The sequence below is a fragment of the Mytilus californianus genome, unplaced genomic scaffold (genome assembly GCF_021869535.1).
Source record: "Mytilus californianus isolate M0D057914Y unplaced genomic scaffold, xbMytCali1.0.p SCAF_13, whole genome shotgun sequence".
NCBI lineage: Eukaryota > Metazoa > Mollusca > Bivalvia > Mytilida > Mytilidae > Mytilus > Mytilus californianus.
Window position 1 is genome coordinate 17,931,644 of NW_026262615.1, and position 24,651 is coordinate 17,956,294.

The following is a 24,651-nucleotide window of genomic DNA, read 5'->3' on the forward strand; positions in this document are numbered from 1 at the left end:
TTTTAGGCTTCTGTCCGTGTACAAATGGACATTGTCTACTCTGAAATCTTTCGGCCTTTTTAGTTTAAAAATCGGAAGCGTAACCATTGTGTAATTGCTATATAAGATCAAATAAAATGACGTAAAATCGTAAAATAGCAAGATTCAAAACAGAAATACACATGCAAGAAGATATTGTTCATGATTTGTTCGCATATAGGGAAACACCTTGTAGGTTGAATTTTAAAGTTAAATAACTTTTAACTTACCTGCTTTCTTAAGTTTTCGGCCAAATTCTTTTAAAAACATGATGATTTCAACCTTCCCATTTCGTAAAAAGTCAAATTTTAAGCATTTTCCCTTAGAATTACACAGCATTTTTGTAAATATCCGCCAAAGGAAGTTTTTAAAGATACATTAGTTTTAGATACATGACGGAAAAGGACTGGATTATCCGCAAATCTATAATAAATTATATTTTCAATCTTAAGCTAAGGGAAGTAATTTGATCAAAAGGGACAAAGTCACGTGGTGCAAATGATTTAAATAAAGTACCTTTGATTTTGCCATATGTATTTTAAATTTAACTGTTGAAAGTGGAGAAACACGTAATACACGAGATATAGTGGTGGAATCTGTTTTTCTAGCGATTTTTAGACAATATCCAAACAAAGTTTATCCTTCCTTTTCAAAGATTTGCAGAAAGTTGTGTTCTCTATATCTGACGTCATCAGGCATGGTCGCCATTTTTCATGACGTCACAATAGGAACTCAGTTTAGAAGAAATCAAGAAAATTTGACGTCATAATTAAATTTCGACCAATCATTTGTCGAGAACAAAGTTTTTTCTAGAGATGAGAAATATTTTTCTCACACCGATCGAGAAATGTGAAAATAGCATGAAAATTAGAGAAACAAATTTCTCTCTTAAATATTTTGCTGAATTACAGACAGACACAGTAATTCCTATAGACGTCGATTTTAGGGATAGTAAAAAATCGCTCGTTCGACTATATAACAGTCGTTAGTTGCGTTCGAATCAAAACGATTGGAAGGACAAACCAATAACTACTACTAGGGGGTGTTTAACTACCGTGACTACCCATGATGGTCTCGCACGGTCGGTTATAGGGATAGAAAACTGTATACCTAGTTTTTCGAATAATTCTACTGAACATTTTATGAACAGTGAATTTACAGAAGCTTACTTCACTAATATAATGTAAGCAAAATCTTTAACTACTGGGCTTGCGATACCCTCGGAGATGAAATGTCATCCAGCATTGACTTCAACCATGTAGTTTTAAAAACTTATCAAAGACACCAGACTAAGTTTATAAATTAAGCGCTCCAAGCTTTCGTTTTTACTTCATATATGAAACTTATCAGTGGCGCTGGAATACATAAAGATCAAGTCAATAACAAAGTTGAAGCACATTTATATACAAAAATACATAAACTCGTTAGAAAGCATTTGCCTGGGGATAGAAAACTTTATAAAATTGCACATCTCAGCATTTTATGCGATCATTAAGCTGTAATTATTCATTATTGCATTACAACCGTTCTATAGAATATCTATATATATATTCTATCATTCATACATGTAAATGGATAAAATTACGTCTTTATTATCTAGACAATACAAAAATATTTTATCAGTTGAGAACCGTGTTGAAATCAACAGCACGCACAAATGACGCTATTGTTCTTAAGATTTAGCATTCATAAAGATTTTAAATCTTTTCATCGGACTCTATTCATTCCATTGACATGGATGTTTATAAAATAACTGATACACTCAGCAATGTTATAGTTGTATCGAGACAAAGTTTAACTAAATGCATGGAAGTTTTACCAGTAGTTAAATTTCGTATTCTGAGACCTTCTACATGTGCATATGTATATAAAAAAAACGGACTATAAATTTTGTTATGTTGTGTACGATGAGGAACTTTACTAAGCTTGATCAATATATATAATATAATTCATTTCTGCATATCCGTTTTAAGAAATTGTTCAGGTGAATACTCTATTTGGCCTCATAAAACCGTCGTCAAATCATTACCGATGCCAGCACAACTTAATGAGCGGAGTTTTAGCGCAAGACTTAATTCTGATTTGTCTTATTGCAGAATTACCGGGATTGAGGTTTTGGATGATGGGAGAGTACTGATCTGTGACAACCATAACAACAAAGTAAAATTGTTCCGATATGACGGAACTTTTTTGTCGAGTTTCTTCGTGGAAGGTTTCCCTCTTGATTTGCGAATGATAGGTCCGCATTCATTTGTTGTAACAAATGACATTGGCAATAAACTAGTTGTGTTAAATATAGTCGGAGATGTCATTATGCATGGAAGGAATATTCTAATCAAACCAAATGCGGTTGGAGTTTGTTTTATGGACGGATACATCTACCTGACATATCCTTGGGGTAATCCGCCGGAAGTGGTCAAAATGGATACAGACGGTGAAATCATTCAAACAATTAAGCAAAATGCTAAAAGAAAACCTATATTTTCCGAACGTCCTGTCAGTATTTGTGCATTTAGTGGACTGATCTATGTAAGCTGTATGTCAATTGATGGCAAAAAAGACAAAATATATAAATTTTCAAAAGAAGGCAATATTCTTGCAATTCACGAACATCCTCAGCTTCAAGAAGCCAGATATTTAAGCAAAGACATGTTTGGAAATATCTATGTTTGCGGAATGATTAATTCCAATATAATTCGTTTTGACAGATCCGGACAGAAAAGTCGCGTAGTTATGTCCCAGGGTGACGGCCTAAGGGATCCATGTTCAATCGGTATTTTAGATCAAACTCTATTCATCGCGCAGGATGGGCTGGATATTATTAAAGTTTTAACAATGGAAAGTTTTAGTGAAACTAATGATGTTGGAAAGCTAGATAGAAAACGTGTATCTTTTTCTTAACAATAAAAAAAATAAGAAATCTTGTTAATATGTAGTTCGTACTCTATCACTGCCATTGTATCGTGTCACTATGATAACGTGCTCTATCACTGACATTGTATCGTGTCACTGTGATAACGTGCTCTATCACTGACATTATATCGTGTCACTGTTATAACGTGCTCTATCACTGACATTGTATCGTGTCACAGTGACAAACCGATCTCACTCTTTTGGAGTCCATGTGATTCCCAGGTTTTTCTTATTTTTTATCTTGATTTGTATATTTTTAATGGATTATGAGATTTAAACAACGGATTCCTACTGATATTTCTTATATATCCAGGGGAATCGGGGAAACCCCCTCGGATAAAGTATATAACCTAAATTTATTAACGGCTATTTTAGAAAGGTTTGTTATAAATCATGTCAGTACCGAAATACTGACTACTGGAAGATTCTATTAACTTTTTGTCACCACTAAGGCACTAGTGGTTTAAGGAGACCACTCTTTAAACCTGTCATGTTCACCAATGCGTGTTAAGCATTAGTAATAAATAGAATTAAAATAATCTGTGTTAATTGGAAGTTTAGAATTTATTGACGACAATTGGTGGACACAAACGTATTTGTGATTTTTAAGAATTAAGTCCCTTTTACTGCTCCAGTGATCTTCTCAGTTGAGTTTGTTTTCCTCTCCTTTTTTCAAAGGGTGTTTGTTTTGTTTTGTTGTCCTGTGTTGTTGCACTGTATTGATGCTATGTTTTCTATGTTGCTTATATATTTTGTTTTTTCATTGATGACGTGGTATAATGTCAACATTGAAACCAAATTTAGATCTGTATTATGTAAATCAATCTTTTTTCAAGATTTCCCGTCTTTGCAATATTTCTTTCTTAATATCCATTATTTTAAGCTATTATATATTATTTTAATCAACATTATGTCAAAATACATGTTTATTTTAAAAATATATATACGATTTCACGTGTCTCTTTTGATTCTAAGCGTTCGCATTTAATGCAAGATTATCAAGTTCTTTCTCCACCTGTTCAACATAAGCAGGGAAACTTGGATCAGACAAACATAGCTTCAGTAAGACACCAATGTCAGTTGTGTCTGTAGGCATACTGTTATACACAGCTGGTAACTGGTTCTTACTGGTTCTGGTGACAACCTTATCAATGAAAACAAAAATATAAAGGTTATGTGGATACTAAATACTGTAGAAACATTAATTTTCGTGGGGTTAAAATTTCGTGGTTTTGTCTCTATATAAAATTTTATGGGGATTTAATTTCGTGGTTTCCATTAAATGGAAGTGATATTATATGTAGGTTAAATTTTCGTGGGGGTTTTAATTTCGTGGATATATTCTTTCCACGAAATAAACGAAATTAAATCCTCCATGAAAATTTCTGCTTTTACAGTATTCAAATGATAAAATGTGCTTAAATGAAGGGTAAAATGCATTATTTCGCAGGACTATATAAATTATGTAATTACATGCATGATTTACATTTATATATAAATGTATACGACATATGACTGTTGTACTGCCTGATGGTTTTCTCGATTGAATCGTTATACATTTTGTTATGTTGGGGCCTTTTTTAGCTTGACTCGTATGCGGTATGAGTTTTGCTTATTTTTGAAGGCCGTGTAGTGACCTATATATATAGTTGCTGACATCTACATTTGTACAGTACTTGGTTTCTGGTGGATATTTATCTCTTTTGCAATCATACGCCACAACTCCTAATTTTATATAAACAATAATAAACAATAATTTGTTTTAGCTTACACTTCAGTGGTTGTTATACAAAAACACACTGTGTGTCACTCAGCTGTTAAAAGATATCAAAATATAATCTTTTTTTTTCTTTCTTTTTTACCTTCATGGATAGACTAATGTTTAATGAACAGTGGCAAATATTACATGTGTATTGTGAAAATCAGAATATGATATATAGAGCGATTGAATAAGAATCCAACTTTGCAATTTATACCACACAAAGCCAAATGTTGAACGTGCCAGTTCACAAGGTACATATGACAGTCCGCCTGAAAAGATGTCGGGTCAACAAATGGATCGAACCCACGATCTGTTGTGCTTGAAAAGAGCACGCTATATATCATAAATAAAAGGAAATGTGGGGTATTCCTCAATGAGACAGATACCCAACGAGATAACAACAAAACGACATCAAGACAAAACAACAGTCTTCAACAACAAAGAGGTGTCCATACAATTTGCAAGCGCAAAAGTTTTTAACGTATTAAACAAATTTCTTCAGAACAGAAACAATGATTTGTCTCCCTTTAAACTCCAATTCTCTGCATGGGGTTTGGCTCTTTCAATATTTTTCAGGAGATCTCAGTATATATTATACTTACATTTGCTAAATCTGAAAGCGTTACCTCTCCGTGTAGTATGGTTTTATCTGATGCATTTTCATGGTTCACAGTCTGAAATAGAAATTTAAAAAATGAGATTCAACATAAGGGTGTCAACATGACAGCAACCATTGCAGGGTGTATTACATTTATAAACGTAATTGATAAACCCATCAAAGGCCATTAACCCTGAACGGCAGAGGTAAAAAACGTCCAAGCCAATGTTGACCTCCTTTTTGTCACCAGTAACATTATATTAGAACCTGAAAAGGATTTAATCCAGCTTTCTTACTGTTATCGCACGGAATAGACTTAAATTTTTGCCATTTTCCAATCAATCAAGGGCCATTATTCAAAAATAGCAAAAGTTAACTTAAGTCAATATTGAATGTGACTTCAATTTTGTTATCAGAAACATAATTTTAAAATTTGGAAAAAAGTAAAATAACAAAAATACCGAACTCCAAGGATTTCAAAACGGAAAGACCCTAAATGGCCTAATCAAATGGCAAAATCAAAAGATCAAACACATCAAACGAATGGAAAACAACTGTCATATTCCTGACTTGGGTACAGGCATTTCCTTGTGTAGAAAATGGTGGATTAAACCTGGTTTTATAGAATGTTTTATAACCATTATATATATGAAAATTTTAAACATTGTATGAATGGTTTTCAAGTAAAATAAATATTGCCGCAGGCGGTTGAGTGTCTACATGATTTCGATAATATTTTTGTTCATTGTTTGCACTAAATATTCAATTTACTATTTTTTCAATTTGCTTGTCTTACCATTGTTTTTGGATGAATTTATCCATTCTGATAAAATCTCTTATTTAACTATCTATACTTAACTAAAGAGTTGTTTGTATAAACTTTTCGAATAATGACTGATTAACACCCAGTGGCAAATATAACAGACATATTCAGCACAATTACGTGTTAATCCCATATGATAATATCCTGTTTTGTAGAAGACCGAATTGCTTCGACAACCTTTTTTACTTGACCTTTCCATGACTTGAACTCATGGCATGCACAATGCCGCTATATCAACGAGGCGGTTATAAATTTTGAAAGTTTTACTCCCTTTTGTTAAGTAAAACCTGTGGCTGTGGAAAATGTCAGAAATGTTTATAAATGTCATATTCTGTGCTAAAACGGCGGTTGTCAAGTTCAATTCATTGAATAATGTAAAACTTTAATACCTCCCAAAACACTTTAAAAGAACTTACTTTAAAAGTCAAAGAGAAATAACTCTTTATTATTTCTGTGTATTATCATGGATAAATAAAGTTCTCTAACAACAACGTTATTGAAAAAAAACCATCTTAGTGTAAAGAAAACAAATTTTACATGTTCACAAATTATGACTCAATCATTAAAACAATGGGATGATCTAAAACTTAGAACTTGTCGCTTTTTATAGACAGTGTTCTTAGCCTTTTTTCAACATGAACTGAACTATAATTGTCCGCATCGTGTAAATTTTATATCCGTGTGTCTCTTTTTTTCACTTCCCATCTTAATTTAACTAATGATTTAAGAATGGACAGAAAAAAAAAAGCAACACAAATAAGTGTTTACGATCTTACCTCCGTCGTTACTATAGCTTTGACAGGAAAATAGTTAGCCATTTTCTCTGCACATTCCCTGCATACATCATGGCTGGTCTTTATTTCTGAAACTGCAAACTTTATCCGAAATCTATGGCTCACATCCTAATTATTCATTTTCATATATAAAATCAATTTAAAGTAAAATTATTAAAATAACAAGAATACAGAAAACAGATCACATTTTAGGTTTGAAGAACACACAATTTATTTGTTCTTTTCCAAGTTGTGTAAAAATTATTTTATTTAAAACTTTATTGTTGTTTTTGGTATAAAACCCTTTTGTTTGGGTGTGATGAAGGTATGTTGCCTAATGAATATGCATGTAATGGTATAAAATATTACTTTAAATTTTGCATTTTTATATTTCCAAAATTAATATCAAATTTCTAAATGTCACAAAAAATAGTTTTGCGACCAGCAAATAAAATACGAAGCGTACTCGCATTAATTAGTGTGAAAAAACAATGCAGATTCAAATGCGTTTTTCAAATAATGCAAGCACAATTTTTTTCTTGCACCCTAAGACAATGCCATTGACTTGACACAATAACAAATAAATAATTTGTCGTTATATAAACTTACTAAAAGGTAACAACAATAATGTGGAACTGAGCAGCCATGTAGTGGGCAACGTAAGTTTGTTTTAAAACAAAATGTCCGTTTTCGAATTGTGCTGTATTTTAAAACCGTTAGCACTAATAAGCAATTGAAATTGCCTATAATCCTCAATAACTGAATCGTATTCAGAGGTAACACGAATCATAATGGAATCTAACCAAATCAACCGTGCAAGTGTACCACGGAAGAAAAATTTACTAGAGTCCCATTTTCGTTTGTAAAATAGGAAATTTCATTTTTTTCAGATGTGTCTGCACTTACTTGTTATACGTATTCATAAAATTCAAATCATAATAAACAATATGGCAATACGTCTTGTCATAGGGGTTATTACCTGCATATGATAAAATATAATCATACTGTCGCCTTTACTTTGTCCTCTCAGGTATTTCTGTGACATTGTCAGATTGTAAGACTCCTGCAAATTAATGTATTAAAACGATCAAAGTTAATGACATCCTTCATAATTTTAATTCGTATATTTAAATCAGGTGTTTGTGCCTGGTTAATTTGTATGGTTAATAAACAATTCTTTGTCTTATGTCATGCTTTTGAAAGTCGTATCATTAATCATTGTAAATTAAACAACTAAAGACATTATGATGCCGTATTCCTATATATACAATGTAACACCTTCATTTACTAGGATTTTGTTCTTTTTTAAAGGTCATAGTGCTTCAAAGTTTGACCATCTAGAATTTCATATACGTATGTCCATTTCAGTTCTTTTTTTCTTATTGGAATACCATGAATACGTTAAAAGCTCTTTTACTTTAGATTTTAATTGCCTGGCATGCTTAGCTAGCTATAGCTGAGTATTCGTCGACCAAAACCAGAGAGCACCTGCCTGTTAACACACTTTTTTTACTATTAAAGGTCTACAGATTTCCTAAAATATTTGACACATATTACATATAGATTAATTTTGCTTAAACATATATCTGAAACATTTCAAAAAGCAGCATTAAACTCCCTTCTCTTCTAACCTCTTACAAGTAAACTTACCATAATAGTTGAACCATGACTTACAAGAAGATGACCTCTGTCTGCCAGTGTCAGTTCTAGTGGAAACGTGGTATTATCAAAATACTAAAATGTAAACATTAAAATATGAATCAAAGGATGTGTGGGGTAAACGAAAACTAGACGACAACCAAACAACTTATTCCATCACATATACATATAATGTATTCATCTTACGGTCATCTAGACTAAGGGTTTGAATGTTTTCAAAGTTAGTTTTGGTTTCCTTTATTCCGAGCTATAACGTATAGCCTATCTACTTGGTGTTAAATATCTGAAACTATGACCTCTATCTATTAATTTTTTTCATAGCTCATATGTTTCACATATAATTATGTATTTTTATTTTTCTTTCTGGCATACATAATTGTACGTTTTGAGTTTCACTGGAAAGGTTTATCATGAAAAAGCTCTTCGCACTCTTGCTTCTATTCGTATCTATGATTATAAAATTATATTCTTATGTATGTATTATTGTCAAAATTATTGTGTGTCTCTAAATTAGAAAAACAATCTGTAATAAATTACCTTGCTTTTCATGGCGGCCATTAAATTTGAATAAAAAATATCTTATCTTATTTTGTAAAAGACAAGCGAAAGCAATCAAAAGGATATTCAAACTCATAAGTTGACAGCAAACTGACAATGCCATGGAAAAAAACGACCGAAAAGAAACAAACAACAGTACACTGAATTTTCCTTGGAGTTCGGTATTTTTGTTGTTTTACTTTTTACACAAAACACAACATGGAAAACTAAAGACTGAAGAACACGAACCCCATTAAAAACCGGTTTAAGAAGTGTTATGTCTTATCTTATTTGAAGTTTAATGATACTAATATATAAAATCTATCCTTGTACAAAAGTTATCATTCTATCATAACTAATCATAACTACAGGTGTTGCGTTAAACCGTAGTTAAACAAAGTCACCTTGGTGTTAAACTGCTGGCAATCAACCAGTGCGGCATTAAACCATCGTCAATTAATCAAAAATAACTCTGTTTTCCCGTTCATTAATTCATAAAAAAACATTGTATCGCCATGTAAGCACAAACTTCCTTTTTTTCTTGAAAATGAAAAAAAAATCGATAATGAACTGTTTGCTAACGCTTATTTTAGTGGCTTCTACCAGAGGCCCTAGAAAGAACCCTTATAGATAGGGTAATGTCGAATTAACAGAATCTATAAATGTGTCATTATAGCAAAAGATTCAAGGTCTGTATGTTATGTTCTTCTCGTATATTTTATGATTGTATGATACTAAACCCATAACGGGAAGGATTGTGCTTGATTTTCATATGATGATGACATAATCTTTCAATCAGTTTATATGAGGTCTGGAGCTGGCATGTCAGTAACTACTAGTAGTCATTTGTTCATTTCTGTTGATCAATGTTATTTTGCTTAGTTACTTCTGTTACCTATTCTAACATCAGACTCGGACTTCTTTTAAACTGAATTTTACTGTGGGTATTGCTGTGTGTTTGTTTATTCTGCATTGGCTAGAGGTATACAGGAATGTGGGATCTCACAAAACATGTTTAACCCAGCCGCATTTTTGAGCCTGTCCCAAGTAAGGAACCTCTGGCCTTTGTTAGTCTTGTAAGGTTTTTCTAAATTTTGGTTCATTTATACATTGTTTCGGAGTTTAGTGTGACATCCATTGTCTCTGATAAACCAGTATACATTTTTGTTTAGGGGCCAGCTAAAGCCCGCCTCCGGGGCGGGATTTTCTTGCTGTGTTGAAGACCCATTGGTGGCCTTGGGCTGTTTTCTGCTCTTTGGTCGAGTTGTTGTCTCTTTGACAATGATTCCCCGTTTCCATTCTCAATTTTATACATATATATATATAAGTCTAAACAAGTGACAACTCTATGACAGATCCATCCATTGGATCACCAGTGAAGGTGATACACGGCTTAAAACACATATTATATTTATGTATATATATTAAAATAGAAAAGATGACTTTCATTAACCATTTGTTTTAAAATAACAAACATTCAATTAACTGAACTTGCAATGAGGCAACATATTTAGAACATGCACATAATAGAAAATACAGCAATATGCATGGTTGTGCTCCAGTTGTGACGTCATGTAAACCCAAAACGAAATCCATGTAGAACTTTTTAAAACATTTGTACACCATATCCGGATTTCGACAATAAATGTCTCTTCAGTGATGTTAGGAATCGAAACGGTAATTGGAAGGCCATATAATTTACCTCAATTTGGGATTGACTCTTGAATTTTGAAGAGTCAAAATAGGATGAACGGATCATATAAACCCGAAGGCAAATATAATACAAGCCCAAACAAAAAAATATAAACAAGTCTAAATTGAAAACAACGTTCAAACCTATGATTGCGTTGGATAAAAACCGCAATTTTTATACGTGTGCATGCAAAACAAATTTCTTGGTAGAGTGGTCTAAATACAGCACAAACAACATTTTCCAAAAGACCAAAAAAGTGAAAAAGTATATTTTAACAAAACGCATTTGACTAGCAGGCCGAACAACGGATGTTCTTAAACCCTGCTGACTGCCATGGCGATTGCCAAATAAAAAGATCACCAGATGTAAAAATGGATCTTAATTTATTAATAATATACCAAACAGAAAACAATAAACATGCGGAAAAGATGGTATACCGCAGATATAAGGTGCAAAAATGTGTACACCATATCCGGATTTCGACAATAAATGTCTCTTCAGTGATGTTAGGAATCGAAACGGTATTTGGAAGGCCATATAATTTACCTCAATTTGGGATTGACTCTTGAATTTTGAAGAGTCAAAATATGATGAACGGATCATATAAACCCGAAGGCAAATATAATACAAGCCCAAACAAAATATATATATATATATATACACAGGACATGCTGAGCTGTTGTTTAATCTTTAATTATGAATTTGACGGTCATTTGTACAGAATTGCAAAAACTTTAATTTCAAAATTTAATGAAAATACTACAATTTCTTGTTTGCCAGAATGTTCATGCCACATTTTTTATATTGATATCTTGCATTGTTGACAAATAAACCTAACATCATCTGTGTCAATACTTGCCGAAAAATTCTATTTTTGGAGATATAACAATTTTGCCACAATCACTACATCAATTGCAGTTGTTTCAATATTAAACAGTTTTGCGATGAACACATTCAATACAGTGCCTTCTCTATTACGCGGTTAGTATTTACTTTAATTACTAGTATTATAATAGTAAGAACAGTGTTCACTGTGTTAAAATTCATTTTATTTAATTTTTTCAAACAAATATAAAAACATGTTCAGATTGCAAGAATTCAAGGTAAGAATATTTTCTGAGAGGTTTGGGTGGTGGAAAATGAATATTATGACCTGGAAATGAATATTCTGCAACTAAAAATGTAACCACTTTTAGGAAATAACTATGCTAACAGTTGAAATGAACATATTCCGTACATGCTATCTACGAACACAAATACTTTATTAAATCAATCATATAGTGATTATAAACGAGCGGCTGGATGTGGTTTACAGAATAGAGAATTATGGCCAAATAGAAAAATGAATAGAGCAAAATAAGCAAAAGAAAAAATAAAGAATATGATAGCGAAAAGGTGCCAAAGTATAAAGAATAATTGTGGAAAATAAAATAATTAGATAATAAAATACTGATTACAGAAATGATCTTATTACAGAAATTGTATTTGTAAAATAATTTTCTTGAGAAATTCAAGAATAAGCATTACATAATTAAAGATTTAGAAAAATGCCTTAAAAATTTAAAGAATATAGAAATTAAAGACCTTATCCTTACCCTCATAAATACATAAGTAAAGAAACTTTCAGATTTCTTGTCAATGCTATCTGAGTCTACTATAACACAGTAGTCTCAGATGCTATTAATAGTATAAAGTTAACTATAGCAGTAGTTTTCTTGTTGTAATTAAGTAATAAAACAAGTCAAAGCCACAGTCACGTGATCACAGAGTTGCTTATAGCCTCATGTTCACATGAAAGAAGTCAAATATATCTTTTTTTGTTTGTATCCCAGTATGGATCATCTATGATTGGTCCAAGATCACTATAGTGTCTCCATGTTTTATTATAATTTGGAGTATTCAATGTTAATTCTTTTTTTGTCTCCGGTCAAGTTTTTTTTCAATATTTTATGAAGCTTTTGTATACAGTACTTAGCTATACAATTATACGATCAGGTCCTTTAATTGACCCCAGACCATGCTGCTATTCAGACGATGTGAGATATATATATGCCAATGACAACAACCCATCAACAAATACAAACAAAAAAAAACACAAAGAAGGACATCTAGAGGGCATTATAAGGTCTTAAAGGATGTATCGAAACCTAACATTACTGATGAAGTGCCTTTACTGGCCACTTGTTGCAAACTGAGGTCGGGCGGCACATATTGCCACATGTGGAGCAGGATATGCTTACCATTCCAGAGCATCCGATATCACCCCGGTTTTACACGGGGGGGGGTCTCTTCCTATATGAAGGTATATACATATGTGCCGCTGGAATGGGTCCCTTTTTTGATACATCAGATATATCAATGGGGTGCAATTTTACCGAGGAAATATATCAATAGATAGTAATTGACCAATTGTGATATATTTAGGTACTATTTGAGCTGATAAATATATGAATGGGTTATGATTTCGCTGTGAAATATATGTATAGGTAGGGATTTCACAATTATTCAATATATGAATGGGGGTGTTTTTTTAAATCCCAGCTGCTCAACTGTACCCAAAATCCAATGTTGAGACTCAGACCCCCCCCCCCCCCCCCCCCCCCGTGGGTTTTAGTGCATGCTGCTCGGTTTTCAGTTTTCTGTGATGTGTTTTGTATACTGTCTTTTGGTCGTGTTTCGTTTATTGCCATGCGTTTGTCAGTTTGTTTCAAGTTCGATTTATATGGGTTTGCCTCTCCCACGGGGGGGGGGGGGTCTCTTCCTATATGAAGGTATATACATATGTGCCGCTGGAATGGGTCCCTTTTTTGATACGTCAGATATATCAATGGGGGTGCAATTTTACCGAGGAAATATATCAATAGGTAGTAACTGACCAATTGTGATATATTTAGGTACTATTTGAGCTGATAAAATATATGAATGGGTTATGATTTCGCTGTGAAATATATGTATAGGTAGGGATTTCACAATTATTCAATATATGAATGGGGGGTGTTTTTTAAATCCCAGCTGCACAACTGTACCCAAAATCCAATGCTGAAACCCCCCGTGGCCTCTCCTCCATCTGAGACTACTGTAATGAAAATAAGTTCGCTATAAAAAATAAATTTCCAGCTAGTTTGGTGAAGAGGAACCCTGCAAATCAACCGTTTAAGTAAGTATCTCTATATATGTATTACCCAGGTAGTATCAGTGTCAACGTATATATTTGTTCCGCCTAACAGAAGTTTCCCTGGAAACTTTGTTATAAACAATGGCATAATATCTGTTCCTGTTGGAACAAGTATTGATCAATATTCTATACCCTTTATAGTTTCCATGTTAATCAGCAAACTTAGGTAACGAAAAGCATACCTCCCATTCAGCTTTCTCGTCCTTGGCAACTATGTGAGATGAATCCGACTGTACAAATCGTGCATATTTGTTTAACTTCCACATGTTTTTCACCTGTACTTTGAAAGTTCCCGCCTGGTGAAGTTTTAAAAGTCCGTAATTTAGTTTTCCGGTGTTGTTTCTTAAATTATAATCAAAATGGAAGGACGACGATCAAGAAATCGAAAATAAGAATAATATCATTATTTTAAACAGATTTATACAGATTATTAACACAATGACAGACATGGAGGTAAAACAGAAATGTGTTCGTAAAAGAAAAATATATTTGTATATTATTTATTCCTTTCATTATCAAATACGTTTTTGTTTCATTTTTGGAATCCCGGAGACCCTCCTTTACTTATACTAGTTTACCATGTTAATGGAATGAAGGCTAGGGGAAGACAATGTAATTGGAGAATCTTGGTCACCAAGTTAACTTTATCATTATGGTACTAGCTAAGTATACAATATTGTAAACTACTGTTTTATTCATACTATAAACATGATAAACAATCAGGTGCTGCCTGACGAAATCATTTCCTGTCAATCCTGATGTTGACACATATGACCTATGACATTTCTTTTGTACAATTGTACATGCACAAGTAGATATAATGTGTAATTAAACTTTATTCTGACAACTGGTAACCTGGGAACTTTGGTCGTTGCAAACAAAATCTCTTTTAATTTTTCTGCCATGTCGAAGTTGAAAACTCTGTACTGCTATTATTCCTTATGTCTACATGAATATACAAATACATATGTACTCTGTTAGGTTTCATGTTATCTGGTCCAAGTCGTTCCGTCTACAGTTGTACCTAGACAAGTTGATCCGGCCCATATTTAAAGTTGATTACGCTCCTTTATCAGTCAAGGGTATAACCATTATAACTCTATAGGGTTATTAGAGAAAAATAGCATACATTTGTTTTTGTGAACTAAAAAATCCAAAAACTGTGATAGCATATGCTCATGATGCTGTGTTAGCAGTAGTAAAAAAATGTCAATAGCCAAAGTGGCTAATAAAGTTCTATTTTTTTGCTTAGCCACATTTTCATGTGATTAGCCACAACTTGTGTGTCACCGGTGAGGATCACGAAGTGATCCGAACCTGCTAGGGGGGTTTGGGGGCATACCTCCCATTGAAAATTTTGGAAAATTAGATGTGAAATCCTGCATTCTGAGGTTACATTTTTGTAACTGGAAGTGTATATAAAATGTTGTTTTTTTTCTCCAGGTCAGATGTCCGTTTTACTTTTCTTTGTTGAGTCTGTCAGATTTTTAAAGAACGATGACAATGTCCCTTGAAGTTTTCGTTTTCTTGTTTCGTTCTTGCCAAGGACCTTTACAAGGTGTGGTTTGTCGGCCATGTTAAAAACATTAAAAAGTAAAAGAAAACCCGATATCTGAAACGGATTTTCCCGTCCGGAACCGTTAAGTGTGGAAGTTTTTTTTTTCCGGATATGACTAAAAAGACCCGTTTTTGTGTTTGTTTTTGCAAATTACTTTTGTTAACATCAGCTAAATGTTTGTTCGAATCAACCCTACTGGCTTGAAATTTGACAAAGATTTTTTTCCGTTCATATAAATTTTCGTTCGCCAAAGTGGCGATTGCAACTGAATTTTTATTAGCCACATAATAAAATCATTCGCCCATGGCGAGTGTGGCGACCTTTACCGCTAACACAGATATGTCAGACCTGCCAATTATCCCAAATTTGGCAGTATCATCCAGATTTTCATGCCTCAACAGAATCCCGATATCTGAATCGTAAAACAAGTCAAAATCCTGATTTTCACAAAATCTGTCTGAAAAAATTATTGGTTACCGATTCTGAAGTTTTTATGATCAATTTCTATAAATCTATAATTTTACCTGGCGACTTATTCATGAAAAGTTTACGACCCCAAGCTAATCAACAATCATAACAGGTGTCATAATTTGTTATTACAGGTAATCTGTCTATCTGATTGGTCATAACAATCCTCAAAATTAATTAATTTGTAAATAGAATTGGTCAGTCGGCAGTTCAATTTTAATCAATTTATCATACGATCACAATTTGCAACGTTAACCGTAGTTTCATGATATAATCGTAATTAACTGAAAGACGAAAACTATAATGAATTCATTAGAAAACATCGTTTATCTTGAAATCCGTTAAATTTTTAAAATCAGACATATTTCTGTCCAGTTCTGACTTAAAATAGACCTCATATTGTATTCACTTCTACTGTGTATAAGTCTCCGCCGATAGGAGCACCTCTGAGCACAAAGAAAGATAACTCAAATTTTATCTATTTTCTCATAAATACTGATAGACTATATATATACATGTATATAGCTAACTCAAGATCTGTTTTCATCCTTTTAACTTTACGACATTACTCTTTTGAGTCGTGGTGCAAAAGAAGAAGGTCTTTGGAGGGGGAAAAAAGACGGGGGTCTTCTCTTTGTATCTTTTATTTTTTTAGGCCATTTTTCTCCATTAAGTTATTTTGACAATTAATAAATACAAGAATCATGCAAATAAAAGAAATCAAGACTTATTAGGATTGACTGTCCCTCTGGTATCTTTCATCCCTCTTTTATTAGCTCATCATCAGTATACCAAAAGAAAAAAGAAAAGATATTAGACTATTTTAGAGTAAAAAACAGTGCACACAGAAACAAGCATGTTAGAAGCATCTCCATGCTATTAATCAAACTTGTTATGGAAACAGACCCAGAACGACTGATGAACTAATTTAGATTAAGATAATAATAATAATAATTCAATGGAAAAAATCAAAATAAATCAAAAATGAAAAATATTTAATATACATGTATTTACATAACAAATTAAAAACACAATAAATAAAATACAAATATAAAAATTGGTGTTACGGGCAACATGCTTATAACTGATATGTATTTAAAAAAATAAATAAAATACATATCTCAATAAACAGTCAGGGGTGCTACTTAAACAAGTGATTTCATCATCACTTATTTCAGTGATTTGATAAATTCAGTTATCACCTATTTAAGTGATTTTAGTGTTTTCTTTGATCTTCAAATGCTAATTTCATTGATTTTCCATATTTTCACAATCTTTTCTATAATTTTCCTACATAAATCAATTATCCCGAAGGGCCCCATGTGAGCTTATGCCATCACTTGGCGTCCTTCGTCTGTCGTCGTAAACTATTTCAAAAATCTTCTCCTCTGAAACTACTGGGCCAAATACCTTCAAACTTTAACTAAATGTTCCTTAGGGTATCTACATTTGTAGTTTATAAATTGTATCCGAAGTTTTGATCCATCGACAAACATGGCCGCCATGGCTAAAAATAGAACATAGGGGTCAAATGCAGTTTTTGGCTTATATCTCAAAAACTAAAGCTTTAAGAGCAAATGTGACCTGGGGTAAAATTGTTCAATTGGTCAAGATCTATCAGCTCTGAAATTTTCAGAAGAATCGAACAACCCATTGTTGGGTTGCTGCCACTGAATAGGTAGTTTTAACAAAATTTTGCAGTTTTTTGTTATTATTTTGAATATTATTATAGATATATATAAACTGTAAGCAGCAATAATGTTCAGCAAAGTAAGATCTACAAAAAAGTTAATATGACCATAATTGTCAATTGACCCCTTAAGGAGTTATTGCCCTTTAAAGACAATTTTACACAATTTGTTCATCAAGTTTGCTAACATTTAAAAATCTTCTCCTCTGAAACTAATGGGCCAATTACCTTCAAACTTCAACTAAATGTTCCTTAGGGTATCTTGTTTATAAATTGTATCCCAAGTTTGTATCCATCGACAAACATGGCCGCCATGGCTAAAAATAGAACATAAGGGTCAAATGCAGTTTTTGGCTTATATCCCAAAAACTAAATCTTTTAGAGAAAATGTGACATGGGGTAAAATTGTTTAATTGGTCAAGATCTATCCTTAAGGAGTTATTGCCCTTTAAAGACAATTTTACACAATTTGTTCATCAAGTTTGCCAACATTTAAAAATCTTCTCCTCTGAAATACAGGTCAGCGATTCAGGCTCTTGAGAGCCTCTTGTCTTTGTATATTAATTTCACCAGTGGGCTTGGGCAGTAAGTTAGTGCGCTAAAGCTTTTAAAAGTACCCTTGGGAATTTTTCTGTAATCAAAAATTCATTAACTACTCTTACTACATGTACTTTCAGACAAAGATCAACAATATTAGGTAACCTGATTGGTGTTTTTTCAAGAGTTAGAATGATCTACTTCAAGGTTATGACCTGATCTACAAACTATTCCAGTTTTTGCATATTTTAAAAAAACTGTAAAAGTGTCAGGCTTATCAAGCAAAAGACAATTTCTGCATATACATAGTTGTTTTTTCAATGGAATTGTTGTCTTTTTACCAATAAAAAAATCAAGCTTGTGGGAAAAATATCAAGAAAATGTTATAAACACTTATTAAAGTGATTACATTTTAACTTCTAAAATTACTTGTTTCAGTGATTTTAAAAAGTCTGTGTGAAAATTTTTAATATTTCACAGCCTCACTCGAGGGAGTGATTCTGAAATCACTTGTTTAAGTAGTACCCCTGACTGATAAAGAAATTAAATTCACATTATTCGAGCATCTATCTCTTCAACTGCAATAGAGGATAGAGTGTAGATGTATTACTGTGACTTCAAATAACTTAGACCATAAGGAGAAAGTTATGAGCCGCTTGAGTATACATCTAACAGAAACATAACTCATAGAGTATTATATGAAACCTCAAACAATGTGAACTTAATAGCAAAGAGAACCTTTAATAGAGAGTATTGACAAGAGCTCGAAGCATAATTCGAGGAACACATGTTACTTCGAAATATTATACCTCTCTACGCGTGACATGTTGAGCGCTGGCCCATCCCATGTCAAACATGGGTAACTCAAGTATATTTTATACCTACTCTAAAATTATATACCCACATGTTGAGCGCTGGCCCAGCCCATGCTTAGAGGGTATGGGCTCACTTTGCAACCTGAGACGGATAACCTCTAGTGAAAAAAAACATTTGCACACTAAAACATGTATCCAAAAGAACTGTCAAATGGACAAACAAATGATTCATTCACCCGACGAGAGGGCTGCCTAGTTACCCGTTTTATTCAGGGCTGCCTGAGAACTCAGGTAATAATTTTGTGACAAGTAAAGAATGGGTAACATCCATTATTACATTGCCCTCATAGCATGTTGCCAAAGCACAAACCACAATCTTGGAGGTGTTAGGGTGGATGGCGGGTCAATAAATACAGAATAGAATTATTACAAAAATAAATTTGTATATCTAGACTATTTCCTTTACAAAATTTCAACTGCTACTTAAAACAAACTTTCTGATAACTATAGACGATGTTGGGGAGGAGTGACCTCAAGGTTGACACGCCTGATTTATCAGATAAAGTAGACTATCAAAACATTGCTTTAAACAATTTGCAGACATCAGTAAATAAGTCAAGATTAAGAGATAAAGTAACAAATGGCAGCTGCAAGGAAATAAACACTTACATAAACTTTAATTAATGATATGAACATTAATCATGTTAATACACATTTTTTGAAAAAATGCTATAATGAAGTCTTTACATAATGAACTGATACTTTCTTAACAGATTTTTCACAGCTGTGGGAGTAATTTTCCTGTAAAGTTCAAGTTTTCATAGATGATCTTGCAGATTATGCAATAAAATTTTACTGTTTGCAATAAAAATTTCACTGTTTCGTGGGTGTTGAAATTAGTGGGAGTATTTAAAATGATAATACTTGAAGAAGTGATTTTTTGGAAGAAAATGGAGGTATGATACTTAAACAAGTGATTTTTATACGCCCGTTTACAGGACCTATTATGGTATACCGTTGACCGTCCGTCTGTCCGTCCGTCCGTCGTCAACATGTCAGACATGAACTTAAAAACACTTTTACCAATATGCATGAAACTTTATTTAAATTGTTAATATCTATTGACGTGAGCTCCCTTTCGTTTTTTTATAAATTTCAGATTTACCGTTTTGAGTTTTGGAGTTTTATTCATTAAAAAAAGGGGGGATTTTCCAGTTTCCGACAATAACCCAAGAATGCTTTCACCAACTTGCAAGAAATTTTGGTGAATTGTTTATATCTATTGACATGAGCTCCCTTTCGATTTTTATGAATTTTAGATTTTAAGTTTCCGAGTTACAGGGTTTTATTCATAAAAAAGGGGGATTTTCCAGTTTTCTGACAATAACTAAAAAATGCTTTCAGCAGTTCTCATGAAACTTTGGTGAATTGTTTATATCTGTTGATTTAAGCTCCCTTTAGAATTTTATAAATTTTAGATTTTACATTTGTGAGTTATAGGGTTTTATTCATTAAAAAAGGGGGGATTTTCCAGTTTTTCGACAATAACTCAAAAATGCTTTCATCAGTTCTCATGAAACTTTGGTGCATTATTTATAGCTATTGATGTAATCTCCCTATTAATTTTCATAAATTTCAAATATGACTTTGAGAAGAAATTGAACTTTATTTGTTTATAGTCTGACAACAGATTTACTTAGTATTGCGCAACAGCACAGTGTATTGCACAACAGCAAGAAATCTTTAATTGAATATAAATTCAATTCATATAACCAATTTCAAGTTCTTTGACTACATTTATTCAGAAACCTTTAATATGTCAAATATTTAATTACAATCCTAATTCAGACCTGTATCAAGCTTGAATATTGTGTCCATTTTTGCCCCAACTGTTCAGGGTTGGACCTCTGTGGGCGTATCCAGCTGCGCTTAGCGAACCAGTTTATTATGTCATTATCCCCGATCCAGTACAAGGTCATCACCTGACATGAAGGGTCATCCTATCAACACAGACAAATGACAGATGTTGGTTTTGATAATTTTAGCAACATAATTAGTCCCTGGATCATTAGTATTGTATATTTAAAGCTTCAATAAAATTAAATCACTTAGTCTAGTGATCTATTTGTACTACTTAAATAGGTGATTATTATACCCCACGCAACGAAGTTGCGGTGGTTATAATGTTTTTCACACGTCCGTCTGTCTGTCCGTCCGTCCGTCAGTCAGTCCTGTTCTTGTCATCGCAACTCCTGAAACCGCACAACAGAAATTCATGAAACTTTGTAGATAATAAGGACATACTATGTAGATGTGCCTATCGACAGGAAATTACGATTCCATTTTTTTTCTAGGAATTATGCCCTTTTAACATATTTAACTTAGAATTTTGGCCAGTCCTATTCTTGTCATCGCAACTTCTCTGAAACCGCACAACAGAATTTCATGAAACTTTGTAGATAATATGGACATACTATGTAGATGTGCATATCGACAGGAAATTACAATACAATTTTTTTTCTAGGAGTTATGCCCCTTTAACTTAGAATTTTGGCCAGACCTGTTCTTGTCATCGCAACTCCTCTGAAACCACACAACAGAATTTCATGAAACTTTGTAGATAATAAGGACATACTATGTAGATGTGCCTATCGACAGGAAAATACGATGTAATTTTTTTTCTAGGAGTTATATATATATGCCCCTTTTAACTTAGAATTTTGGCCCAATTATACTACTGCAACAGTTTTTCATCACAACTTCTCTGAAACCACACAACAGAATTTCATGAAACTTTGTATATAATAAGGACGTACTTTGTAGATGTGCATATCGACAGGAAATTACTATTGAATTTTTTTTCTAGGAGTTATCCCCCTTTGAACTTCAGTTTTGGCCTAAATATACTACTGCAACAGTTTGTAATCGTAACTTCTCTGAAACCACACAACAGAATTTCATGAAAGTTTGTAGTTAATGAGGACATAATATGTAAATGTGCATATCCACAAGAAAATTTTTATCATTTGACTTTTTTAGAGTAATGAGTCTTTGAACTTAGGAATCTGGTGAGATTTTGTTTGTCCAGTGACAATGTGGGGGCGTGGGGTATGGAGCATGCTCACAAAGGTTCTTTAATTAAAGAAAGACAGCTCTTACTTCCAACAATTGTGGACAAAATGTTACTTGAATCAGTGATTTAAAAATCACTCATTCATGTCATTTAAGTGCATTGTTTTGTAAGTCCCCTGACTGTTAAAAATCTTGTCACGCACAAAATCCCCCATGGGGATTTTCAAAAGTTGGCAGGTCTATATCTGATATGTATGTTACATGTTTCAAAGGGGCAATAAACATCCTTTGTTTTGTTGAAATGTACATGTATACAAGTTCTATTGATACTATTATTGTCTTTATGTATACTAAACTATACTATAGAAAGATATACATGATATAACAGTTCATAGTTTGCTAATCATGCATAGTACACCTATGTTATTACAGAAAAAATATGCCTGTAATAACCAAAAGGTGTTCTCTACATCACTTCAAAGCCTTTGCTCAGACATACATGACATATACCCGAAATAATGATCAGAGCATGTAATGAGGTTCTGCACAAGCTTCCAAGTAATTCCCAGGTGTCTCACATAATAAGTTACATGCCTATAATAACTAAGCCTTGTTATTACAGCTAAGTTTATTCCTTAAAAGCCTTGTCTTGTTGATTTACATGTACCATGGTTGATAAAAATGTATTAAATTAATTGGAAAATTAGTTATCAAGGCTATGTATTAAGTTAACGTTACTGCGCAAGGTTTCAACTTCAAGAATTCCCAAGTGCCCACTAAAAATTAAAATATTGATGATTTATTTAACAAATAACAAACATACATGTATGTTACTACAGATTAAGAAAATTTAAGGAATAAAGAGTAGACAACTCATGAAAGTATCTTTTATATAACACATGTATGATATTTTCTCTAATAACCCTATAGAGTTATACCCTTGACTGTATATCATGTAAAGTGATGGTACCCAAAATTGCACCTATTTTAACAGTTTTATTCACCTAGGTTTACTTTAGATCCAGACAAAAGTTTCATTTCTGTGTTTATTTTATTTTTAGATTTATATCTATCCTTAATTATTATATAGTTTCACAATTTGACAAAGTTAATTTTGAATCCACACTGAATCATAGAAAAATGGGTTTGAGCCGACCTCCAACATGTCCAAACGACCCTAGATTCTGTAATGCGGCATGGTTCTAATTAAGGATTTATGAAGGTGAGTCCAGGGACTCCTCATTTCTGGCCATGGCGAGTATATATATCATTATTATTTCAGTCCCCATGACAAAATAGGGCAAGGAAATTACATCAAGTTTAGATTATTTTTAATCTTTTGTCATTGAATGATGATTTGTGTGCTCAGTTCAAACAACATTTTATAATCTTGATGCATCTTAGCACTCACCAGTTTTGAAAATGATGAGTCCAGACAGATTATTATGAGTCCAGGATTCATGGACTCTTACTTTTAGCATGTTTAGTGAGAACCCTGATGAGGAGTACCTAAATTGCGTCCATTATGCTTAAATTTACATCAGACAAATTTGAATAACTGATGTTCTGCTTTGACATTAGTCCATGCTTGATTGGTGTTCATATTGTAAGAAATGGATGTCTCAGACATATTTTAAGGTTCATCATAACCTTTAAGCAAATATGGCAAAATTTACATCTCAAATTTTATTCTGAGTACAGACAAACCTGTGCACCTGGTTAAGTTTTAAGGCATGTCTGGATTTCAGAAAATAATAAACGTTTACCGGTATGGATTTTGAGATTCCTTTTTTTTCGTTCCTACAGAAGGTGCCAAAATAAACTAAGTTTGGAAAATGTTTGAGATGTTCCCCTTTGTAATAATATAAGCTAAGTGAGTTGTTAAAATTGACACAGACAATAGATGGGCCATAGATACCTGCACAACAATAGGTCATTTAAACAGTGTAATTGAGTGGACTGTATCAAATAAAACTCAGGAGTTTGTTTATTTTGTCACTCCTGTCATGCCTGTGGAAACGAAAAATAAAGGAATCTCAAAATTAAAGTAAGCCTAAAGTTATACATTTTCTGAAACATAAAATGCATTTGAATTGTAATTATCTAGTTCCTGCCATGCCTTAAAACTTTACCAGATGCACAGGTTTGTCTGTACTCAGAGTAAATTTTGTGGTGTAAAGACGGCCATATTTTTAAATTCCTTCTGGCATGGCATGCAACGTTTCCCTAAAAAAGTTTCTCAGAATCCTTCATCTGTTGATATATTGTGACTGTTTTGTGCATATTTAAATATATATTTAGCATGTTTAGCATGTTTAGCTATGTTGAAAGACGTGCATAATGGCAAATTATAAAAATACAAATTGTTTAATCTTTAAGAATGTAAACTTCAACTTGAAAAATGGTGAACCAACACCTGAAGTGGTTATCGTGCGGTTGGGTAATAGCGGGTGGATACCACGCGGTATTCACAGTTGTCTTTCACTATAAAAGCAAATAAACGACATTAAAGACAACAACACCCATCAATTACCGCATGGTGATTAATTTATTGTGGTCG

The 24,651-nt window shown here is 32.9% G+C and overlaps 2 protein-coding genes across 2 annotated transcripts in view; one reads left to right on the forward strand and one right to left on the reverse strand.

The window, feature by feature from the left end:
- Positions 1–1,834: 1,834 nt before the first annotated feature.
- LOC127723302 (meiotic recombination protein REC114-like) lies at positions 1,835–7,946 on the reverse strand. Its single transcript, XM_052229854.1, has 4 exons — positions 7,867–7,946; positions 6,891–7,016; positions 5,296–5,367; positions 1,835–4,075 (listed from the first exon to the last, which is right to left on the reverse strand). The coding sequence occupies exons 1-4, from the start codon at positions 7,930–7,932 to the stop codon at positions 3,902–3,904; spliced, it is 438 nt and encodes a 145-aa protein (XP_052085814.1). The 5' UTR covers positions 7,933–7,946; the 3' UTR covers positions 1,835–3,901.
- A 6,353-nt stretch (positions 7,947–14,299) lies between these two features.
- LOC127723303 (mitochondrial fission factor-like) overlaps positions 14,300–24,651 on the forward strand; it is a 32,961-nt gene continuing 22,609 nt past the window's right edge. Inside the window, exon 1 of the mRNA XM_052229855.1 lies at positions 14,300–14,404. Coding sequence (XP_052085815.1) covers positions 14,390–14,404 — 15 coding nt within the window. The 5' untranslated portion in view covers positions 14,300–14,389. The remainder of the gene's footprint in view (positions 14,405–24,651) is intronic.

Excerpts from the sequence above, each read along its gene's own strand:
- LOC127723302 (XM_052229854.1), bottom strand. The coding sequence starts at position 7,932 with ATGTCACAGAAATACCTGAGAGGACAAAGTAAAGGCGACAGTATGATT. Across the intron at positions 5,368-6,890 it reads AAGCTATAGTAACGACGGAG|ACTGTGAACCATGAAAATGC; the intron begins GTAAGATCGTAA and ends TTTCTATTTCAG. Across the intron at positions 4,076-5,295 it reads CGCTTTCAGATTTAGCAAAT|GTTGTCACCAGAACCAGTAA; the intron begins GTAAGTATAATA and ends TTCATTGATAAG.